Source organism: Notolabrus celidotus, chromosome 19, assembly GCF_009762535.1.
Source record: "Notolabrus celidotus isolate fNotCel1 chromosome 19, fNotCel1.pri, whole genome shotgun sequence".
Classification (NCBI taxonomy): Eukaryota; Metazoa; Chordata; class Actinopteri; order Labriformes; family Labridae; genus Notolabrus; species Notolabrus celidotus.
The window spans coordinates 10,370,963-10,395,599 of NC_048290.1; the positions used below are offsets into that span (position 1 = coordinate 10,370,963).

The 24,637-nt window shown below is 39.5% G+C and overlaps 2 protein-coding genes across 8 annotated transcripts in view; both read right to left on the bottom strand.

Annotated features, from left to right (window-relative positions):
- Positions 1 to 3,135: 3,135 nt before the first annotated feature.
- Positions 3,136 to 9,600, bottom strand: ak1 (adenylate kinase 1). Of its 2 annotated transcripts, XM_034708870.1 has the most exons (7): positions 9,495 to 9,600; positions 6,236 to 6,275; positions 4,467 to 4,502; positions 4,214 to 4,377; positions 3,618 to 3,734; positions 3,335 to 3,526; positions 3,136 to 3,219 (listed from the first exon to the last, which is right to left on the bottom strand). In XM_034708870.1, exons 2-7 carry the CDS (start codon positions 6,240 to 6,242, stop codon positions 3,154 to 3,156), a joined length of 582 nt encoding a protein of 193 aa, XP_034564761.1. In that variant the 5' UTR covers positions 6,243 to 6,275; positions 9,495 to 9,600; the 3' UTR covers positions 3,136 to 3,153. The 2 variants fall into 2 exon arrangements, with proteins under 2 accessions (XP_034564761.1, XP_034564760.1); XM_034708869.1 differs by lacking the exons at positions 6,236 to 6,275; positions 9,495 to 9,600 and adding an exon at positions 4,609 to 4,746.
- Positions 9,601 to 10,215: 615 nt separating this feature from the next.
- The window catches only part of gpsm1b (G protein signaling modulator 1b), a 33,762-nt gene continuing 19,340 nt past the window's right edge, over positions 10,216 to 24,637 (bottom strand). The window contains exons 7-15 of one of the 6 annotated variants that reach the window (XR_004634962.1): positions 24,359 to 24,514; positions 24,160 to 24,268; positions 23,937 to 24,051; positions 21,474 to 21,544; positions 21,204 to 21,374; positions 12,878 to 13,001; positions 12,543 to 12,748; positions 12,138 to 12,439; positions 10,216 to 11,911 (exon numbers count right to left, since the gene is read on the bottom strand). Coding sequence is in view for 4 of the 6 variants with exons in the window: in XM_034709833.1 (XP_034565724.1) it covers positions 12,242 to 12,439; positions 12,543 to 12,748; positions 12,839 to 13,001; positions 21,204 to 21,374; positions 21,474 to 21,544; positions 23,937 to 24,051; positions 24,160 to 24,268; positions 24,359 to 24,514 (1,189 nt within the window). In the remaining 2 variants the exon portion in view is untranslated. Of the gene's footprint in view, positions 12,440 to 12,542; positions 12,749 to 12,838; positions 13,002 to 21,203; positions 21,375 to 21,473; positions 21,545 to 23,936; positions 24,052 to 24,159; positions 24,269 to 24,358; positions 24,515 to 24,637 lie in introns of all 6 variants that reach the window. The other 5 variants (XR_004634961.1, XM_034709835.1, XM_034709833.1 and 2 more) reach the window with 5 other exon arrangements.

A 24,637-nucleotide genomic window follows, 5' to 3' on the forward strand; every position in this document is an offset into this window, starting at 1 on the left:
CATGGGCACCCTGGGCTTCATATGAGACCCTGCTTGAATAGGTTATATTTCCGGCCTTCAGGCAAACAAGCATTTATTATTTAGCACAGGCCACAATTCAAAATACATTTTTGGTGGTCATAATGTGACCTCATTTAAAAAGAATTCAGAAAAGACAATGCAGCTCATCTCAACACTGACTTAACTAAATGCTCATTGTGTGTATGAGACTTTTCATTGTCTGAGTCACTGCTGGCTATTAAACAAATTGCCCCTCAGGGATATAGTTCACCTTTGAAGTGACGATCTGTGTTATGAGTCATGTGTTTCTAAGTAAGACATTACTGTACATCCACCATTATTTGTGATAATCAGGGGCTTTTCAAATTCTAGTAAAATTATGTTGCAATGACTGAAATTAATTATCCTAAGAAAAATAGTATCACACATAGTAAACGCACACAATGGCTGATGGTCAGGCCTGAACTGTCTGTCTTGTTGGGGGACCAGGATCATTTTTCACTCATCAAGCTAAAGGACAAGATTATTAATGGAGTTGTTGTTTGTGTGCAGGAAGGAAAACTTCATCCACTGCCAAGACTACTAATTCTTATCTCAATTAACTGATAAAAGTATACTTGTTATTTAATCTGTACATAGCAAAAATAGTGTTGTTTTTTAATTCACTCTTCTAAAGGACTTGTAAATCTGTCAAGGCTATAATAATAATTCAAAATGTCAAAAGTTTTAAAAGTTTTTGTCTCTCTGTCATCAGTCAAATTCTATCTTTCATCGTTTTTTGTATAAAAATGATGTGTTTTTGAAGGTTTGGTAGTTTGGGGCCAAACTTGGTGGCCACAGAGGGCTACTGGTTAACTTTTTGTAGCCACTACCCATCAGACCATGGCTAATGTTGAGACCTGTATTTAGATTACCAGCCTTTCTTTAAAAATGAATGGATTTATAGATAATTTATTAGTTGTTTGCAGAAATACTAGTATAACTGGTGCATAGCAGACATGTCTGATTTTCATGGATCCGTACAACCTGTCTGTGAAGTGATTTGGATTTAATGTGCTGCTACACACCGCAGAATGTTTTCAATTTGAGTCAGTTAAGTATTAGCAGCTTGGTATGTGATGCTCATGGCTGATTTCACATGACTATCTTTGTAATTTAGTCACACTCTGTAGCTACAGTAAGTGCACACAGCTACGAAGTGTAATCAGGCACAATTTTAGGTTAATTGGAAGCCTTACATATCTGCAAATTTGCAAATCAACCCATTTGTATGGCTAATAAACCCAGTTCAAGGGTTCACATCTACCGACTTCATAAAGCTTTGTATTTATAGAAAACGATGATTGAATAATTCCGCCCTTGATCTTGTGCAAAGTTATAATGAGCTGATTGTCTAATGTTTATGTTGGATTCAGAATTAATATATATTGCTGTTCCTGTGTTGTCTGGTCCTTGCATTGCTGCTTTATTTTGATGTGATCATACAGACTAGAATATTGAATGTATGGTGAGAATTGAAATGCAGGAGTTGCTTATTGCTGTGTGCTGTCTTACCACAGGGGGTCAGAGCTGTTCCAACATTCAGAGGCTTTAGTAATAGTCTTATGTTTTGAATGCTTAAACAGTCTATACTATCATTTAAATACTTGTCCTTGACCTTAATTCATTACAGGTGAGCTAAAGTTCAGAATTCCTGGATTGCAGGACCTTAGGCTCGTAGTTTCCTCTCTCCCCACACTCACAGACATGTCTCTGTCTTTTTCCCTCTCTGTTGTACGTGATAGAAACCACTGCCACCTCCTTTCTTTCCCTTTGTTTTCTACCTTTATGAAGTCAGCACAGCATTCCAAGCATTCAAGCAGTGTCCTCGATGACTCTATGAAAGTGCTTACAGACGCCTTTTCATGATTGACTTTCCGCTGGACACATCCTGTCCCCCCTCAGGAGCCGCTTTCCTTTCCCTCATCCCTACGGCGCAGAGTCATGATCAGAGCACTCCTTGGAGGGTAGTCCGGATACCTGCAGCCGTGTTTGCTTGGCTAGATGTGAATGTGTGTGTGAGTGTGTGTGTGTGTGTGTTTGTGTGTGTGTGTGTGTGTGTGTGTGTGTGTGTGTGTGTGTGTGTGTGTGTGTGTGGGTGTGTGTGTGTGTGTGTGTGTGAGGAAGGTGAGTGGTAAAGGAAGACCTGTTGGTCATCATGGGCTCAAAGGAAAAAGTTGTAATAACAGGGGTGAACTATGGCTGTAGCCGTGTGTCCTGTATCCTGTTGTGTCTACTGCTCCAGCACCTTGACTGTGTTTTTCTGCATGGAGAAGCGTTTCCTTTTAACTTCACAGCATTGTCAGCATCTCTTGTTTGTTCGTGTGTACGTGGTTGTCCCAGATTGCACACACAATGTATTCAAAACTCTATTTTGGTAGGAAAACAGATTTCCTGTCATTGGATGATGCATCTGTAAAACATCCAAAATTAGTCACCACTGATGAAGAAATTAGAAATGTAAGTTTTCCATATACTTTAATTCTCTTTTAGTTACATAAACCACTTTATGACATGTGCTTACCTCTTGATAAAAAGAACTACATTGTCTCTGTGCTTCAGATACAGATGTATGATATATATTTAAAAATGTAAATTTAAATGTCTGATAATGCACATGGATGCAGAGTTTCCCCAGTTTGTCCACAGCTGGTCATCTCTGCCAATATTCAATGGCACAATCATAAAGATGTCATATTCACATGAACTCAGGACTCTTTATGAGAGGGTTAGAGAAGGGGAAGGATTGTGTAAAGTGCAGTTTTCCCCAAAGTTAGCATGGTGCATGAAAGGTAAGAAAAGCTACAGTGTACATTACTTGAAATGTCACAAATATATCCACATACATGTTGAGCTCAAATACGTGTATAAAGGGACAAATGGTTCTTCATATGCTGCTTTAAGCAGGTTTGTAATTGCTGGAGCTTTTGACTGTAGGTTCATGTTGCTTAGTTGGAGTACGGTTAAGGCGTTGTTAGTCCTTAATGGCCCTCAGTGTTTGAAGAGGGCGCTATTTCTGCTGTTGTTCCTGTTTTTTTTCTCATGAAGTTGGTGCAGAGAAAATAAAATGAAACAGCAAGAACCAGACACAGCTCATCCAGTTACGTTGTTTTACTACAGTGCATCAATAGCCTTTGAGACTTGGCCGAAGACCTCATCGACAGGCAGCTCAGAGTCCACCTAGGCAGAGCAAGGAAACACAATGCAGAAATATGTCAGACTTTGCAGGATTTATATTTTGGTATCAAATCATATCATTTAATATATCTGATCCAGTCACAGTAGTTGAACTCACTTTCCTGACGATGCCACGGCCCTCATAGAAAGCGATGACTGGCTCAGTTGCTTTGTAATACAAGTCCAGACGCTTCTTGATCGTCTCCTCGTTGTCATCAGAGCGGCCGCTTGTCTCACCGCGCTTCAACAACCTCTTGACCATGGTCTCGCCTTTGGCATCGACGTACAGCAGCAGGCAGGGTTTGCCGATCTGTGGTCAAAGACATTTTCATTGGAATTAAATTTTTTCTTCTGTTGACTGTTGAATGAGTTATAGCACAACGTTTCATGCCCTCGCTTACCTTCTTCTCAAACTCCTCGCCTTGCTTCACCTCACGGGGGTAGCCATCAATAAGGAAGCCCTTGGAGACATCAGCCTTGGCGATCATGGCGTCCTTAATCATGTCGAGGACTGTGTCCTGAAAGCAGACCAAAACAGTGTAATCAACCTTCACGATGGCACGGCACATCTACTAGAAAATACACTGGGCTGAGAGTTTTATTACACAGACAGGTGCTTTTGTTATTTTGTCATCCATAAATATCAGGAAGTGCTTGAAAAATTACAACTCTCTGTAAAATGCAATACACTCGAAGAGAACCACAAACTTTACATCCTTCAAAATGATCTTAAAGGTGAATCAGCACGTACCCAAAACAGTTTCATCAAAAGCTTAGCATTGTAACCGTCATAGGAAGTCTTTGATTGGGTAGTTTTAGCTACAGTGTGATTGTACACAATAAACTAAGTACACCCTGTAGCTACTTAAATCTCTCTTTCTCATCCGTGCACACATTCCCAGGTTTATTTGTCTATTTGCATACCCATTGCTCTTTGATGTAAGTTGCAAAAGGTAACTAAACTAAAAACAAACATCTAAAATGAAATTCTTCTTACCAGGGGAACAAGCTCTCCCTTCTGCATGATGGCCTGGAGCTGCTTGCCCCTCTCAGAGCCAGAGCCCACCTCAGCACGGAGCAGATCCCCAGATGACAGGTGGGTGTAACCATACTTTGCAACTATCTTTTCACACTGGGTGCCCTTTCCAGAGCCAGGCCCACCTGAAAATAACACAAAAAGCATCTGTTCAGCACAGGAAGGACTTTGAAAGAATGTGTGGAGGGCCAAAATCCAGACTGAGATTACTCACCCACTACAAAGATGATCTTTGCGTCTTTAATTTTGTCTGAAAAACAAAACAAACAAAGTTAGGAGAGTGTGTATGAAGACAAAGCCTTCCTCTTACCTATGAAAACCAGTTAAAGTCATACACAGTCATTTGTGTAACAAACCTTCTCCACAGACACGTGTTGACTTATCAGCAGTACAAGTATTTCCCATTTTGTGGCTACAAGTGAATGTGTCGCCTGGTCCACTCAGCTGTTTTGACTTTGTATTCTGTGGTGCAGGTTTGTGCTACTTTTCAAACAGTGTTGCCATGAGAACTGTTGTCATGCATTATTGTTATGAAGCAGGTAAAAGTGTTCACTGAACACAAAGTGAAGTGTCACTCACAAATGAGCACTGAAAGAAAAGGGAACATATCTAATCTTAACTTCACTGTATCACAATGAGTGCAGCTACATCATTTGAAAATCACATTGGTGTGTTATCTATTTATTTTGATATCATAATCTATTTATTTAATCTCTTAATGGTCTTGCTCTTTCTTATTTATCAGATTTGCTTTTATCATATGAGCCTGTGAGAGCCCTCAGGTCTTCGGGTAGTGGACTTTTAATGGTACCAAAAGATAGAACAAAGGTCCACAGTGAGGCAGCCTTTTATCATCACGGCTCACACCTGTGGAACACCCTCCCTGAAGATCTGAGGGCTGCACAGAGCATAAACAAAGCAAACTCAAGACCTACCTTTATAGTCTCGCTTTTAACCAAGTTTTGTTCTTATAACGTTTTTATTTCACCTTACTTTATTTATTTATTTATTATCTTGTTCAAATTGTAGTCACTTTTTTAAGAAAAGAATCTTTGTTTCTTTTACTGGTTTAATATTTTAGTGTTTTATTATCTTAGAAATGTATTTTATTTTGGTGAATTTAATTTCCTGTGTTGAGTTTTGACATCTTATCTCCAGCGTTTCCCCATTAATATATCATGACAGGGTTCCCTCAGTTTGTTCAGCAACTTCTATTAATATTTTTCAGTTATCAATTTATTCTATCATGAATTATTATTATTACTATTTTTGCATATATATTGTGTGTGTGTGTGTGTGTGGGGGGGGGGGGGGGGGGGGGGGGGGGTCTTTTTACTTCATTTGTAAAAACAGATAACTCAGTTTTTATATATATTGTTAAAATCATATTTCTTTTTAATATATATTTTAATAAAGTTTTATTTTTAAGATGCCTCTAATTAGTAATGTAATTTGGACTTGGGCAAAGCCACCCAACTTCAGTTGATTGATAATACCTAAAGCTAGTAATAGAAAAAAATTGTTTTTTGAAACATTTTGAAAAATTTTCAAATGTGAGTTATCTGTTTTTGCAAATGAACCCTTCAATTTGTATTTTTATATTTTATAAATATAAAAATGTTTTAAGTTGTTTTTATGTACAGCATTTTGTGTTTCAATGTCCTTGTATAAAAAGTGCTTTATAAATAAAGTCTAATTGATTGATTGATTGATTGATTGATTGATTGATTGATTGATTGATTGATTGATTGATTGATTGATTGATTGATTGATTGATTGTCAGTAGGAAAGAATGTGATATCTCTGCAGCATAAAGACGTGTACAGTAAAATGTAAGACTCCAATTGTATTCTCAAAAACAACCAGAAGAGGGCAGTAGAGAACCACATTTTAACTTCTACTTTTTTGTATTAATACTCAAATTATAACAGCACCCGTAACAATGATAAATCAGACATCAGATTTAAGATGCAATTTATTTACCTGCCATTGTGTTGTGTTAGATGAGGGTTTTCCTTTAACTCTAGGAAAGGACACAGAAAAGTAAATACATTACATCACAGGAGAATGTTCACAAAATCAGAATATCAATAAAACTGAATATTATATTATACAAATAACAAATATATGGTTTTTTGGGGGGAGTTAGTTTGATTCCCATTTTAATTCCCCAAACGACCACTCCAACACTTAAGTATTCCCATGACAGCAGGGTCAAGATCACACCATTATTTTCTCCAGAGCATTTCCTTTGTTACATAACTGTGAAATCTAAATGGGCTTGCCCTGCAATAATCTGCCTCTACAGAGAGATTCACGTCTTCAACAGTGTCCTTCTCTTTGAGGCCTGGGTCCGTTTCAATTTGTGACATTTTGAGCACATAAAAACAACTGTAGAAATACCTGTGATCAAGGGAGCTGCCAGGGCCCCATGATTGAATATAATGTTGTGTATATATAATGTTTTCTACCCCATACAGCATCCTGCCTGTGATAGCAGCAGGACCATATTTATGTGCTGTACATACCAAAGAATGCTCAACAGAAGTAGATCTTGTACCGTACGTGATCACTTATAGAAACGTATCAAACGATGCACATTCTAAATAAGACCATGACTCCTCTGGTGCCTAAAGATTTCATCAGGAACGGAAATGCTCATCGTGTCTGAATATATCTAAAACAGACAACAGCGCATGGTTTCCTGTTTACACTTTTTAAGCTGACAGTAATGACAGAAGAATGAGGAAGCAGGCTGGAGGAGCCTTCTGTGCTGGTATTTGGAAATAGATACCTTCAAGTAGCTGCTAATGCCTCTGGTGGAAAATGGGTTTGAAAGAAGTGACTAAAATAACTTAAAGATTTGGTTAACAGGTGCCTATAAAAAAAAAAAAAAATTAAAAACGCCTACTTTTGCATCTACTTTAACTTTAGAGAAGTTTTCTATCTGCAGAATTCAGTTTGAAAAAAGTCTATCTCTTCATACACTGGATTTCCAGGTGTTTCTGTGGTATTTGCTGGTCCCCTGGTTACTTACATCATTACGCACTGTGGTAATCGAGAAAACTGAGAAGTTGCTGGCCTGAGTTTGTTGAACAAGAGTTATGAGGAAGGGCAAAGGGCCCGTTTATTGAGTTACAAGTTGAGTTCTAAGCTTAGATTTAATTACCCTGGCATCGTCACCAGGGAGGAAAGAACATCCCGATCAGAAAATGAATATATTTTAAAATATCTCAACATTTAGTGGTCTGGGAATTTTGACAGTTTGGGATAAAAACTAATGCTGAAAAGCAAAAAGTTGCGTTAATAAGAAGACATTTATTTAAATTTCTCTCTTTAAAGACTTTTTTTTCAAAGTTATGATGTCTGATCCTGTTACCTGTTGATTTTTGATAAACACTACTTCTCAAAAACTACTTAAAACCAGGGAGATGCATTGGACTACAAGACTTTAATTTGACCTGGTGAGAATGTGGCTGATTGTTTACCTGTACTGGCTTTTTGTTCAAGCAAATCTGTCACTATAGTGCAAAATCAATAAATAAAATGAAGGTACCAAGGGGATCTGAAAGCTGATGTCAGTGGTTTCACTGTAGCTAGAGTGCTGCTGAGTAAAACCAAAAGTTTAGTCATACTGTTTCATACATGTTTCTTCTGAGACACATACAGAGCTAACATGTTTCACCATAGAGATGTTTTTAGAGTATTTAGTAAGGCTGCAAATGCCATTATCTTGTTAACTGATTCTCACATGTGGCAAGCCAGTGCTCCCAGTGCTGCTTCTCAGGTGTCCGTTTTAATGTCAGCAGCCGTTCACCCTGTGGCCTGTGTAAATGTCACAGTGAGGCTGGCGTCTGAGTCAGCACAGAGCAGGTTTAGGAATCCCTCTGTGGCCTATTATGGTGCCTTCATCGGGGTCCCCTGCTTATTTGGCATGTTGGATGTGTTCTTGTTCCAATGTGGTGCAAATGTTGCAGGGCTCTTGTGATGAAGTTGGACTAAACAGTGCATTAAATGATGGAAAAGTCATATGCAGTGAAATGTGACATGGCTACAGTGCAGTGTAACCGGTGACACATGCCCAGCAGAGGCTGTATCAGTCCTGGAGGTGTGGGAACGTGTTGGAACTCGACTTTATCAGATGTGGAAAAGGGCATGTGGAGGCTGAACTAACACTGGATGCATTCTTCCTGTTTTTACCCAATCATGAATTTTAAGATATTCATGCATTCCAGTATGCCACTCTTCATGAAACTAAATGTATAGAGAAAATGTCTAAAATTGAAGTTTGGAGTCTGGACCCACTACAACCTTTATCCCTCTTGCCTGACCCCTCCTCATGTCTTATTCCTTTTTTTTTACCTGCTAAAAAAAGACTCAGTCAGTCTGCAGCTGTTAAGGGATAGCATGTCAACCATTCTCAAACAGCACATGGAGCTGGTGCTTTAACTGCTGGCCTGTTAAGCAGCTGCTGTAAAAACAAACTCCTGAGCACAGGATCTTTTAGTGCATTCTCTCTGTGCAGCATTGGTTACTTAGGCACTCTGCAAATTAATTGTACGCACTGTCCCTTTAAGAGAGAACAGGGGACCCTTTGACGTCAGTGCAGTGGGAGATTTTCCATGTTGTTTGTGAGGATGGAGCTGAAGCTGTAGTGGATGTGTTTGTGTTCCCAAATGCAAGCTTTGGTTCACTAATGTGTATCGTCTACTGACAAGAATCAATAGCACTCAGACTCCAAGCCAGTCCCTAATGACCATTACAGGAGCTGGAAGCATTGGTGTGGAATGGAAAGGCAAGAGCAGCTTGAATGAAAATGGCCTTTAATGGATGTAGGCGGAGGATCATACGTAGTGGAGTGAAGGCGAGACATCTGTAGGGAAGCAAATGTCTGGGGGAATAATAAGATTCAGTGATCATTTTTCAGCAAAACAGTAAAGTCACACTTTGCCATCACTTTGAGTGACACACTAGCTACATGCTTCTGCACCATGCAGAAAATGCATGATCTTCTGGTAGCTTCAGCCACTCTAAACAGACTCCGACCACGGTGTCTGAAGAAACCAGATGACAGCTCACCATTACAGTCTCACTCCCCATCCTATTAAACAGTCCTGCCCACTCTGACTGCCAACGCTCTTTCTCTCTGACATCTCTCCATTCATCCCTCCCTCTAATAGAGCGAAACCCTCACATTTCCTGCTCTCCCCTCCTCTTTGGAGCCTTTGTCCTCTGTACTGACCTCTCTGTCGTGCTGTGGCTCTAGATCCCAGTGCAAGGGGGCTGCTGTCCCTGGATCCCCGTGTGTGTATCTGCACAGTTCCTGCTGCACGGCAGCCCTCCCTCCCCCTTGCTATGCCTTTTTATAGCTCAGCTGAGCCTGCTCAGCCCGCGTTGCACTCTGGGTAAGAGGGAGGAAGAACAGACATGGAGAGGGAGGGAGGGGATGATGGACACGAGGAGGCAGGGGTGAAATTAGAGGCAGAGGGAGAAGGGGAGCAGAATGTACGACTGTAAGATATTACCTTCTTGCTCACTTAAATTTTGTGCTTCACTTGTTGGAGGGTAGGGATCATGGAACTTATGAAGTTTATTTTATAATAATACAAGTAGTTGTCACTATAGTTTGTGATAATAGTAGAATTAATACAAATACATGCATTAGAATTGAGATGTTTTAGAAGGAAATATCACTGATTTCATAAACTGTTATTGTCTGACTAAATCTCTGTTAAGCAACCAAACTCAAAGTTAACCAACAGGTTTGGTTAGGTCTTTGTGCTTTGTTTAACTACAGATTAGTGACCTAGAAAATCAAGCCACTGTTTGTTTAGTTCAGTAGATCCAGGACTCAACGTCTTAATGATTTTTCTACACTTCAGAGTGTTATTCATGAAATGGTTCCATTTAAAAAAAAGAGGACTTCTTTATTTAACCTGAACAAATATAAACAAAGCCCAAAGAAACATCTGAAACATTTTATTAAAAGCATGAAGGGACATATTCATGTCCTCAAATGGAACATAAATACAAAATATATTTATATGTACAAATTATGGCAGAGACAAATAGAAGCGTACCGAGTACTGTCTAAAAATGTTAATTCACACAAAAACAAAAACAAAACTGAAGAAAATATCAACGTTAGCTCCCAATGTCTTGTTTATCAAAGATAGATGAATCAAACAGAGAAACTTGGACCATGATCCATCCTGGTTCAGAATACTAAGGTTAAGAAGCTTAGAGGTACAAAATGAGGTATGCACTACGTCTCATTAAAAAGCAAACCCAAAAGGTTAGGTCAAGTACTTTTTTGTACCGTTCCATTTTACAGAGGCAAGTTTCCTTTCTCATTACAAATAGCTTGACTTGATTTTGATGATGCACTCTAACCTTTACAAAAGAATTCACAAAAATCTCCACAAACGTGGTCCATGTTGGCAAAACTCTGATGCTGAAACCAGACAAAAAAGACAAACTTGTCTTCTTTTCAGTGTGTCATAATACTCTCATGAAGTGTGGCCAAGAGGATGGAATATTTGACCAACTGAATAGTCTGCACGGTGTTTCAGAGGTAATACCATGTTTTGACCACAGGGGGGCAGCACAGCCTAGAATAAGTGGGTCAGTATTGTTCATGATATTAGATTCCACCTGATCCATCTGCTTCTATTTCTATGTTACGTGATAATGGCAGTAAGCAATGGTCTGTTATCAGACGTTGAGAGCATTACGGGCAGCAGTTAGCGTTACTTCAGAAGCTAAGCAGAAACATTAATAGGAGCTTGAAATATCCCAGGACTCTAATCTTGAGTCTAAAAGAAAGCAGCTGTGTTCGTATCGTTTGCTCGGTAACCTTGGATCCCACACACTGTGTGAAGCTCTTCATTTTAATAAAAGCACAGAAATGATCAGATTTCACTGAGTCTGCCAATTTACAGGAATCACATTGTTTTGTCTAAGCTGGAAAACATTGAACGTGATTATCAGTCAGCGGAGAGTTCAACTGATCGGACAGTTAAACACTGAATGGAAATCCCTAATACTGTTACTGCACAAATAACACCAGTTCTATGAGTGGTGGAAACCACGAAATAAAATGATAAAAGCAGCATCAATCAGAATGAACTGATACATTTTTGAATTCAACTTTTTTGATAGAGAGAGACAATTTTTACTAGAGACGCACTGAGTGTGAAAATCAGGGCCGATTACGATTTTTTGGAGTTACAAGTGAGCCAATAGCCAAATCTGACGTAGACTTTTTTCAAATGAGCTATTACATTTGATGTATTTTAAGTGTTGCTAGAAGTCCCTTCTCTTGAAATGTCACTGGGATATCTCACAGACTGCTGATCTTTCTCAGAGACGATATATAGGTCCCACATTGCCCACATCGTCAACAGGGCCAATACCGATGCTCAACTGATTCAGAAATGCATCCCTAGTTTTTACATCATCGATCAAGCTTTTATGAAACTGGTACCGGTTTCAGTCCAACTTTATCTCTCTTAAGTTCTCATCTTTTCTGTTTCTATTATTAAATCCTTGTAAATTTCCACGACTCCAGCACAGGTTTTCAAATCCTCCATCTTTATAACACTGCCCCTTGTGTGCTTTCAGGAAACACGTCTGACTCCAGGGAATACAATCTTGAGTCTGAAAAAAATGCGGATTAAGGCATTAGATTGGAAATGTATGTCGTTTTTGTCGTTATCATGTCCCCTTGAAACTTTCTCTTGTCCTCACACCGCCAAGCTTAAATTCTGTCTGCTTCTCTGTTATATTTACACACATATAGCAGAATACACTGAGCGAACATTTGACAGGGCACAACCTATTGCACATTGAATTTGTCTTGTTATTTAAAATCTTGTTAGTTCACCCTTCAGTGCCATCTTTAAATGTTGGCTCATCCTTCCTTCTTTCCTTTTCTTTCAGCTGTAATTCTCTTTGACATGAAGTTTCGCAGTATTGATTCACAAAGTCCTAGCTGGAGAAGCCACCAGGGGAGTCTGGCTCAGGGGATGGAGGGCTTTCCTGGTCCTCAGGCAGCTGGACCCGCTGCTCATCCATACGCTTTGCTTGCACCCTTTGGATTAGACTGAAGAAGTCTTCATCAGGCACTGTGGGGGCGTGGGGGCCGGCCTCTGGTGGGGAGCACCGCTGATCATCAATCCTTGAGGACTACAGTCAGAAAGATGAACAAATTAATTACCAGGAAACTCCAAGGCTTATTAGATTGATAATTACAAATCTGAGAGGCCTGGAGATCTTGTCATGTGTTTACCTGGCACTTGATTAGCATGTTGAAGAAGTCATCACTGGGTTCTTGATGATCTCCTTCCCCCACCAGGTGTCCAAGGTTGTTAGAAGTAATCCTCAAGCCTGGAAGATTACCAACATTAACCCGCTGATCATCCAAACGGCGGCTCTGAGAGCTGGCAATCAAATCAAAGAGCTCCTCAGTCTGGGGTGAGGTTGTGATCCCAGCATCTAGAAGAAGAGACAAGAGCCTCATGAGTGCAAAGAGAATTGATTCTCTGAGGTTGTTCTAAAGAAGTACAGACACCATTCGACACCAACCTATCCTCTCATTGAGGGAAGGCATGACATTTGCAGCACCTTCTCCATGGTCTCCGTTCTGAGGCTCATCAAGGTCGCAGCGCTGATCATCCATGCGGCTGCTCTGGAATTTACTGAGGAGGTCAAAGAAGCAGTCTTCATCGGAGGGGTCACGGCCCAGCTTCTGAAAGAAAGAACACGGGTTAGAGATGGTTTTAAAAGACTTGACATTTAATTCGAAGGTTATTTACTGGAAATTGGCCTAACAATGCTATATTGTTCCCAGAAACAGAGTCATGATGGTCAGTTAAAAAATAAAAGTTGATGCCAGTAATAGCCGCATGAAGATGACAGAAGAAAAAATAATCTGATCAACCCACAGGGGATGGCCTTCCTGATGAGGCTACTGTGGCCTAGTTACTGAAGGTGGTCCAATGCCATAAAGTGTCAAGTAAAAATAGACCATCATTGTCTTGAAACCCGATTGCAATACATTTTTAGTTTACACAATCTGAACTGGATTTGTTTGTTTTGGTAAACTTATGATTTGTCTTGGGTTTTTTTTTGCATAAAGTGAAGAGTTCTTCAAAGAGCAGGTGAAGGGTTAATCATCAACTGTGTTTACTGCGTGGTATATATTTGATCGGCAGTGCTAAACACGGGCAAATGCATACAGTCTCTAATCAATGATCAGCCAATCAATGATTCAATCATGCTCTCTCTGCATTACATCCTCACTACATGTCACCTACTGACGGGGCTTTGTCCTTTGTTTGCTTTGAGATACCGCCAAGAGGTGTTCTCACTCATCTATCCAAGCATCACAGTCATTATCCCAACATCACAGTCCACTTTATTCTGAAGCTTTGCTACTGACGTTAATAATAACAATATAATAAATGCATGGAAAATGTTAAAGCTACCAATACATGAGCTAGCATAGAAGCTATGGAACTGCTTAGGATAGACCAGATTGATCAACTGGATGCAACAAAGCTAAATATAAATGAAGCTCTGCACACATTCAGAATTGAACATAGAACTTATGGGACTATTAACTATCTCCTTTAACAACACTGACGTATACTTCCTCAACCCTGTAATCACATTTTATCCACTCAAAAAACAACCTAAGATGAAGTTCAGCGCTAAAAATAAATCTGATGGTTTTGTTTTCAACATGGATCTCAAAGCAGGGAGTTAAAATCTACATATCGTTAGCCTCATAGCATAATTGTCTAAGTCATATTATGGCCAAATTGTGAAATCTGCCTAGCTCTACTCTCCTAACACTGCTGATTCACTGTGCCTTAGTGGCTATATCCTCAGCCAATCAGAGCGCTTGTTTACACTCATTGTAGTTACTCTCTGCCTAAGTTATCTATTTGACTTAGGAATTTTGGCTTTAAATACAAGATGGTAGAATCAGAAACACTTTATTTATCCTGGGGGGAAATTCAGTAAATTCAGTAAAGTACCAATTACTTTCAGGGAATTCAACGAGGTGCGGGCAATGAAGCCAGTACTACCACAAGTGGCCCACCAGTACCATGACAATCTCCCTCATCAATAGACGTTGTGAAAATAAGATAATAATAAGTAGGAGAAAAAAGCCTGAGTTGTGGCATATTTTCTGGAAGAGTTGCCAATGTCATTTTTATTTGATATGTAGCCCTTGTTGTGTCTTTTCTTTTTTAAGAAACTTGTTCACACATCTAGTCTAGCTTACTGTTGCAGTATAAAGAAAGAAATCGTATGTGCTTGCAGAAAAAAAATTCTGAAAACCTTAAAAATATGACTTAGGCAATTATGCTATGAGACTAGTGATAATAGGCTATGAACAAAACTTGAAAAACAAACCAATAATGTCTCAGAATTAACTAGAAAAAAGAATCTGCACTGTCTGTAGTCTCTCAATTGTTAAATCATTGATAACTAAGTTAAAGCTGCAGAAAGGACCTTTTGGTTTAGGTAGATTATGGCGCCCCCTGTGAACCATGCCAAAGCCTTCCATCTGCTGATTCTTTCCTTTTCATGCACAAGTCCTGTTTTTTGTTAAATAAATATCATGCTGCTTTCTTAAACACAAATGTTAAATGCCTCACTTATAGAGAAACTTTGTTGTGGGAAAAGTAGAGAGTTGCTGTTCATCACAGTGTCTGACACCTAGCTGGTTGCAGCTGTACCAGGCATTAAATATTAATATAAAGATGCAATCAGACTTAATGCTAATTGCCCTGTTTGCTATTTTAGGTCATAAAGAGGCATCAGTATTGATTTATGTCTATGAAAGCTAAAAATTCCTCACAAGGGGCTTAAAGTAAGAATCTCAGTGTTGTTTTATCAAAGTTATAGGTTGAAAGAGGATAAAAAAAATTATTATTATTTTTGTAATGGATGTCACTGTTCAACAAAGATTTTTTTTAAACACACAAACTTCAAATAAAGTATGTCAGATTAAAGTATTCATATTTGACAAAACATCAATGCTTACTAAGTAGGAACGCATTAGAAAAGAAAACTGAATTGGAGCTAAGAGTACGATCAAAAGTCTGATAAAGTCTCTGATATAAGAGCTCTCTCTTCCTCCCAACACACACCAGCCACAGTCACAATGCACCAAATAAAATTCACGACTTAATGTATGCCCAAGTACCACAAAATCAGAATAAGGTTCATATAACTCCAACTAGTGGATGAAATTAAAATCACTTTGCCTCACAACAAAATGTGAAGTAGGTCACCGTCAGAGAACGCTGAACAACTTTTGTACTCGAAAATCAAACTATACGTCGACGACACTGAACTTTTAACATTTTTACAAAACGTTCTTCACTTCCTCTGCATTTAATCACTAAAGAAAACATTTCTTCACAAACGATAAAAACAGGACGGACAAATTCATAAACATTCCTGCCTGATAAATACTGAAATATGGCACAAGGTAATTGCTTATATCTTTTGCACCATGTTTATATTCAAGCTGTTAAACATAAATGAAACATCTTACCAGCAGCACCTCTTCTATGTCCTCTAGCTATTCCACTCTCTCTCTTTCTCTCATGTCTCCCTGAGCTCTCTTCCCCTCTCGCTCTGTGCACACTCCTGGCTCACACCTCCCTCTCCCCCACCTCGCTTCACTCCCTCTCCCTCCTCCCCAGCTGCACTCAGCTCCCTCCCTCTAATTTCTAATTTCCTCTCCTCTTGTATCCCTTTATTCCTGTCTTCTTTGCATCTCTATCATCTTCTCTGTTCTCCTCCTCCTCTTTTCTCTCTCCGTCTCGGTCTCTCTCTCTCTCTCTCTCTCTCTCTCTCTCTCTCTCTCTCAGCGCGGCTGTCCTGAAGGCCATTTTTGTCCCGTTCGCCCACTGTGGGAAAACAACTCATTATCTGAGGCAGGGGGGTTGACCCTGTGGGGAGGGTAGCAGCTCTGTGATCAAGGTCACATTATCAGCAGAGAAGAAGAGCTGGGGGGAATGATTGGGGGAAAGAGAGTGGAAAGATGGGTGCAGGGCATAGTCATGAGCAAATTGCATGCCAACAGTGGCCGCTGGCAGAGATCTACTACCCTGGAATGACAAGAACCACCAATGTTTAAGCTTGAATCTATGAAAACTCTACTATCTGTAAACCATTTATGCTTGTCGTGGTGTCGTGGGCCTAACCTGACAAAACACCATGGCACTACGGTCTCTTGACAACCCTGTTGATGTGTTGGGTGTAGCTGCCTATCTAGTTCCAAGGTCAGATTTGGGGGCCATTAGGGACCAAGTGGTGTAAGGTAGGTAGTATCAGCATGGTCAATACCAGAAGCTCCTGTGGGCCTGTTAAGGGTGGCATTGTTGTCTGGGTTGCAGTGACCACAGGGCAAAAGCATGAGAGCGCAATGGGGGGAGACTCACTGAGTGTTTATCCCTCTTGTAAGAGCACAAGTATCTTCCATTTATTTCAAATTAATGAACAATGAGCATGTGCACATAAAACCCTCTATATGATTGTTGTTTACTCGCTCTCTGCACATTTCATCAGCTGTCCTCTGTCCTTGGCCTCATGGTCTCTGTGTGGCTCTCCTCACTTCCCTCTCTGTGTTATCCAATTAATCAAGTAGGCCAAAGAGACAGAACAAGAGTGAAAGGAACACGTGATAACGATGACAGAGAGAGAGAGAGAGAGAAGGAGAGAGAGAGAAAGAAAGGAAGTACAGATATCAAGTAGAGTGTGACAGATAGATGGGGAGTGAGTGTGTTAAGGGAGGTAGAACCGATCCTATTTGGCTTTAAGACTTCATTGAGTTGTTTCCGCTTCATCAGAAGTATGGATGTAACAGTAACACTTGCAAGCATATGAAAACGGGTGCACATAAAAGGACAATTCAAATCAGTGAGATAAAAACATTGTGAGACCCAGAGAGCGCTATCTGGCTTTGACTACTCTTGTTCGACATCAACTGGAATAAAACAGTTGGGCTCAAGCTTCACCCTCTAGAATTAGAAATCTGTCACCATTATATAACCAGACCCTGAAAGTGGAAGCCATATTGGAAATGTTGAACGCAACCTAACTTCTGTCGAGCTGGTGTTAGGTAAAGAGGCGGACTTTCTGGCTCCTAGCCAACAGCTACAGTGTTCCCGCCTGTCAATCAAGTCAGCTGTGCCTCATAACAGAACATTTGTAATCGTAATATCTTCTGAACTGAGAAATGAGCTATCCAAGCAACACTCGTTTTTTGAACCAGGCTGTAAACGTGTTTATTTCTGCTGTAAAGATCGGCTTTTTTGAATGGGTGTGTATGTGGTTTCCGGTACTTCCGGAGCCATCCTCAAGTGGACACTCAAGAAACTGCAGTTTTTAACACTTCCTCATTGGCTTCAATTGTCGCGGCCGGAGGTTGCCGCTTGACAACACCACTCCGCTGACATCACTGCCTCATACTAAAGAACAACAAAATACTTAATTTTGAGAGTTTCAAGCATTTATGTAGTCTTAAGCTAGCTTTCAAATGTTTCAGCAATTTAGCCCCTGAATTTCTTTGCAAATACGGACAAGGACAGGGTAGTAACAGAGAAACAAGGAGAATGCTGAATGGAAACTTAACCAAACAACATCTTGAGAGTACAATAAGACAATCAGCTGTCTCTTTAGATGGCTGTTCACTCTGGAACAACTTACAAGCTGGAGTAAAATGTATCAGAACTATTACATCTTTCTCAATAGGTGTTGGCGGAAAGCAAACCTGATATGGTATATAGAATGTGTATTTTATATTATATTAGCTTTATAATATGCTTTATTATTGTCTAAATATCTGTAGCTACATGTGATTTCATGATATTGAATGTTGTATATTTAATTATACTTGGGACAAGAGTTGAAAATTAAAGTAAACTATAAACTCTGTGCAATATCAGAATAAAATCTGTTTCATGCTTTGTATTGGAACCATGTTAAATTACATCATCTCAATCCATCAATTAATTCAACCCATTTCATTTTGTTTATAGCTACATAGATCCGTACAGACATGGTGATTTAAGGATATTCAGTTGAGGATGCATCGCCAGTGTTTCCCACAACCTGGGCGGCCCGCCAAAGTATATTTGCCAACCATTTAAGCATGTTCCTATTTTTATCCATATATGATTGCCATCCGATATAACTAGTGGAATATCTCTCTCTCGCTACCCGTTGTGTATGTGTCACAAGTACTGCCTCAACACCTGCTCTGCAGATAAACGGCAGAGAGAGAGATGTAACTCACAGCGTAAACAGCGCTTTTGTTTTTTCAGAGATAATATATGGAACATTTTTTACTGTTGTTTGGTCTTCATTTACTTTTGTAGCTTTACAATCCAGTGGTAATATTTTTTAGCAGCTTTCAAAATAAAAGCATGTTTGTTGTCAAATACAGTAACCTTGGCTTAAGGCAGTAAAAAAAGGCAACATAAAAGCATATAACAGTTATAAAGAAATATCTTCTCTTAAGACTGGAAATTAACTTGATTACTTTTAACATTAAAAAAATGAAGAGGTAGCCAGATCACTCATACAAAAGTTAATCCATGTAGGGGTATAGACTGAGTTTGGATAAAGATTGTTGCTTGTTTCTGATTTGTCAAAACTCCTTGACAAGGCCTTGAGGATGTTTATTAACTTTCGCCAACATGAGCAACACCAGAGGCAGACTGATTATACATCATGCAAAATCAATCTGTGGAAAAGAGTTCCGGCACATTTTGCCTCTGCTTGTTGACACCATAGACCGTAAGGTTAGGGAAATCCGCTAGCTTCCGTTCGCATCATAACAATGTAGCTAAAAAGTTAGTTTCGTTCGAGCGGCAACCTCCAGTCTCAAAATATTAAGCCCATGAGGAAGTGTGATAAACTGCAGTTCATTGAGTGTCCGCTTGAGGCTGGCTGCTGAAACACCGGACACCACATACAATTTTTTTTTTTAAAAAGCCGATCTTTACTGCAGAAATAAACATGTTTACAGCCTGGTTCCAAAAACAGCTTCGGTCTGAATAGCTAATTTCTCCATCGGCACACACTGTTCGGGGGGTGAATCTTTTTGTAAGGCGACAGTTCAGAAGATATTAAGATTATGAGTTTTGCTCAAATAAGGACATGACAGAATTGACTGACAGGCGGGGACAATGTAGCTGTTGGCTAGGAGGCTCAAAGTCCACCTCTTTACCTCACACTAGCTTAACAGAAGTTAGGTTGCGTTCAACATTTCCAACATGACTCCCGCTGATAATTGGCTTTAAAAACAGCTCTCAGAAACAGATGGGTGACGTCACGGATACTACGTCCATTAATTATACAGTCTATGGTTTCGGTTAGCATGCTAGATCAGCAGTCTATACAACATGGATATGGATATATACATATTGGATCCTGTCCAGCAATACTAGCAATGGCAGCAGAACAAGTGAGTGAAACTTTAGGTTACTGGTCACTACAAAGAAACGAACTATGACCAGTGGTGACGATAGCAGCAGGGTTCAAACTTGTGACATTTGCTTCTATATTTTTAAAGGTGCTCAGAAGAGAAGGAGAGCTGAATGAGGACAGTTTCATGTTAAATTGACCACAACATGTAGATAGGAATCCATCGCCATAAGAATAAAATTATGTTTTAATTCATGTTTTTAAGCCAACATGTTTGTGTTTGAAGCTAGCAGCCAGGTATTAAGCGGGTGCATGGTTAGGAGTCAGGGTTTCCCATAACTACCTGCTAACCACACATTATCCCTTACACGGTATCATAATGCTTTCTTTCTGATTTCCAGCTTTGGGAATAAGTTCCAAAGTTAACAACAAAGTCATCAGGATGTCAAACATCCAGCTCTGGATGCTCTTTCCGTCGTGATTACTACAATTAGGCAGTTCAGTCATTTTTTTGTGCGTCTTCATGTCCGCTTACTGATTACAACAATTATCACTGTCACAGTCAAAAGCAGCACTAAGTGGTGTGAAGCCCGACATCTTAAGGATACACAGCTGTGACATCAGATACTCATTAAGAATCTAGTTCACAGCAAATGGAGCAGCAGTGTAATCTAATGAGAAGACACCTTTACACTGTGTCTGACTTCTTACATCACACCTTATAACCTCATGGGAAATTACAGGATATGTTCCAAATTTAATCTCACTCGTTTCTCATTTTGTCTTTAAAGCTGAAGCCCCGAAGACAGTTTTGATCGGGGATGAACAGACAAGAATGGAGGAGTAGTTATCCAGCAGTCAGCATTTCAGGACCCTTTGATGCTTTCTATGAACAAAATTGAAACCTATCTTCCCTCAGGTTGGCTTTCAGTGGGTGAATTAAAAGGCGACATTTATTAGATATAGGTTTATTACACATCATTTAACACATGATTAATGAAGAAATGGGAAACAGTCTCAGAATGAGCTACAATTAAAAACTTTGACACATGCTGCAGGTGGTCAGAGAGAGAGTGGGAGAGAAAGATCATCAAGTTTGTATCTCCCTGTTAATGCACTGACTGAAATGCGAAGTCTCATGTTTAAATGAACTTTCTCATACCGACATTTTAAAAGTTATGTGCACATTCTGCACTATTCAATCTAGATTGTTGCAAAACTCTGTCATTAACAAGCCTCATCCATGTGTGGATCACCTGTTATGATAAGGAGATAGCTAGTGATAGATAGATAGACATATTAAAAACGAGTTATGCTATGTTACGTAGGTGTGGGTGGGTTGTAGATGGCAGGATGGGACACACGACTGTGTAATAGCTGATAAAAAAATCTATGGTTAGCTTTAGCTTTGAGAAAAAAAATCACTTTTCTGGTGGTTAGCTTATAGCAGACACCACATACATAGCATAACTAGGTCACAATTAGAAGTACTCACTGGCACTGGAGGGGGAACTTGCAAAGTGATGTCATCAGTGTCCAGAGGCGAGTCCAACCACAGCCTTTCGTCTGATGACTGACTGTCTGGATAGCCTTTTCTTTTACCTGGCTGGGACAGCTGACTCTTAGGCCTCCTGGGTATACTCTCCATGTCTTGGTTGTCACCATTCTGCGGTCACAGAACTCAATGTTAGAGTGGGAATCACAACACTTTAAAGAGATTTGTTTGTGTTAATATTTACAGGTTGAAACGTGAGACAGATCTCACCTTGTCTGTAGAGTACTTCCACAGCTCTACACTCTCCATGCTGTTTCTCTTGGTGAATTTTGGTCTCGCTCCTACAGAAAAAAAATACACAAGTAAATAAACATTACTAAGTAGTAAAATATTTCACAACTGTTGAGCTAAACTCAAATCAAGCTTGCAAAGCTCTCTTTGTCTCTTCTGTGCTGCAGCCAGTCATATCGGTGCTGGTCTCATGATGTTCAGTGTGGATACGTGGTTTAGTCAGACAACCAAGCAAACAATCTGAATAAGAGTCTGTTTGCCTTCTCTGCACTGGAGAGGGAAATGTAGGACATGGGTGTGAGTATCTAGCCCTGGAGGAGAGATCGTGACCACAAACATCACACTAAAGCTCGCCTGACTGTACAGATACACTATGTTGTATACGTTTCACATGGTCCCTATACAGAGAGACAAGTATTATCTACAGTAATCACTACTTTGGTTCTTCAGGATCATTTTAAGAACAGACTTTGCTTGTGAAACAAATCTTCCATTGATGAGGAGCAAAGACCTTCATCTTCTTAAATGTACTCCAAAATTGCTCCCACTCTTTGGACATGCTCACATTTAGCCTCAGCTCAGACATAACACGGACATGGTTGGTCTGTGATGTCTCACTCAGGTTGGTTTAACATTTAAATGGCCACCTTGTGTACACAAACAGTATTTCAGTCAGTTTGCTAAAGACCACATGCTAATTTCATCAAACACAGTTAAAGAGCTACATTTTAAACACTCAAAGTCTATTATTTGAAGTTTAAAGATGACGGATACACATTTACATAACCTCTGAGTCAAGTTATTTTATATTAATAAATACTCATGATGTATTAGGATTATTGGAGTGATTTATGGCTGTAATTTAGTCTCTATTTCTGTCAGAGAAGAGGGCACATGCAGCTCAAACTCAGTTTACCCTAACCACAGTTTGCAAAGTGCAAACAGACAGGCAACGTAAAAATAAAATACATGTACATAAATGAAGGCACACCCAAGGAAACACAGCAACTTCCTCACGATATAAAGTAATCGAGTTACCTAAGAAGACAGCAATAACCCAGAATGAATGCTCGAAAACTCAACTTCATTTAGTTAACGTTTAAATTCACAGTAAAGGGGAAATAATTTCTTCTTGTGCTCCCCAGCATGGATATATATCAAAAATTCTATAAATACATTTTTATGAGTAAATCTTTAACTTAAGCACATTTTAGAAGTGTGATTAAATAATTACTCTATAGCTAAGTAATTCCTCCATCAGGGACATTTACTGTATGTTTCCAAGATAGCATCAAAACCTTTTATATGATAACCAATATGCCCTACTAATGAATTAAAACATACTATTAAAAAAGCTTTTGAAATTACAGTTGTGGGATAAAAGCTCTTCATTAGCACCGCCGCACAAAAAACCTCCACTTCCACTTGAACTGACAATTGAAATTACCCTGACACTGCTTCTAACCCCCATTATCTGAACAACTGTAAATGATGGAAAAACAGTGACAATATGTTCTAACTACATAGTTATAATATGAGGCCTCAGAATCATTCCATTAAAAACATTCAACAGAGTATGTGACAAGCATATGTAGTATTCACACATGCACCACACTGCAGACATTTTTCCAAAATATTCAGGGCGGGCTGCATGTGTGAACGCAAATAGCTGAATTTTTCACCGTGACATTTTCCTGCAATCCCCAAGTACAATTATTTCAAGAGGTTTAAATGAGCGAGTAAAAGTTAGGAAAATTCAGAGTGTGTAAGCGTTGCAATTTATTTTACAAATAACAAAGCTGCTTCATACTTTCCCACTCATTCATTGAAACCACAAAAATATATTTTTCTATTCATTTCTTGCGTTTTCTTGCGTTTTAGTTCTGTAAGATTTTTTTTCTTTTACTCCTTTACTTTCTTTATCTCCTGCAATTTGATCTTGCCCCCTTGTAAACTGCCTTTTCCCTCTTTTCTCCCTCTCCTTTTTCCTTGTATCAATAAGGGCTCTCTTCCAAGTTTAAAACCAACAAGCCTGCACATTCAAGAACAATCCTCCCATTCAGCTAATCAGTGTAAATCAACATAGGTGTGTAAACCACTACTGACAATGACCCTGGTGAAATCCTGAGTAGGTTGTAACATGTCTGCTATTTCTAAAAGATGGGGCCCGATAGAGGGGTCCTCCACCTGAGTGCTTATCTTTTTTATAAGGGCACAACGGGGGGTCTTGAGTGTGTTTCAAATTTAGAAAATATGTTTATTTTGGGGGACACATCTACTTTGTTTCTTGCTAAGTGTTAGATGCAACTTTCATGTTGTATGAAGCTCTGCTGAACAGCTGCTAGCTTGGTGTTGTTTAAAGACAACAAAATATGCCTCACAGCTTCAAATTAGCGCAGAATATTCACATTACAAAGGTCAAGATATATATTTTTTTGTCACCTTGCATCTCAAACTCTGAACTAGAGGGTGAAAGGTCACTCTCATTGACTCCAAGAGCCTCCATCAGCTGCTCCACATTCATTCTGGCTGTCAGCTCCCCATGTCTGTCTCCAATCTGAGAAGTAAGACAAAGACACAGGGATAAAGTGACAAACTCAGACATGTGGATCAAATATAAAACCCGTAACCTTTCTTTAAAAGTACTCTTAAAAAAATGTCTCACTTCCTTAGAGATGTCCAAGTGCTTCCGGGAATAATGAAGAGCTTGTTTGTGGTTCCCTAAAGACACATAGGCATTTCCCAGACTCCAGCAGGCACGACCCTCACCAACTCTAATGAGACACAAATCACACAGACAAATGTTCATCAGATATATTCCTATACTCATGCATGTTTATGTCAAAGGAGAATGTTTGTTCTACCTATCAGTGAGCTCCTGGGCGATGTACAGGTGTTTCAGGTGATAGTCTATGGCCCTCTCATACTGCTGCAAAAGGGTGTAGGTGTTTCCGAGGCTGTAACAGGCCTGAGCCTCCATCACCTGATCCCTTAGCTGCCTGGACAGTTGTAAAGTTTTCCTGTAGTAAAGGAAACCCAGAGAAAGTGAGTGAAGGGAAAGAGAAGGGAAAAAGTGGAATAAGAACAATAGAAGAGAACAGGTGAATACAGTTTGAAGGATAAAAGAGAAGGTTAAAAAAAAA

Coding starts and splice junctions, on each gene's coding strand:
- ak1 (XM_034708869.1), bottom strand. CDS start 4,657: ATGGGAAATACTTGTACTGCTGATAAGTCAACACGTGTCTGTGGAGAA. Junction 4,378..4,466: donor AAAGATCATCTTTGTAGTGG/GTGAGTAATCTC, acceptor TGTTATTTTCAG/GTGGGCCTGGCTCTGGAAAG. Junction 3,735..4,213: donor AGGGAGAGCTTGTTCCCCTG/GTAAGAAGAATT, acceptor GTCTGCTTTCAG/GACACAGTCCTCGACATGAT.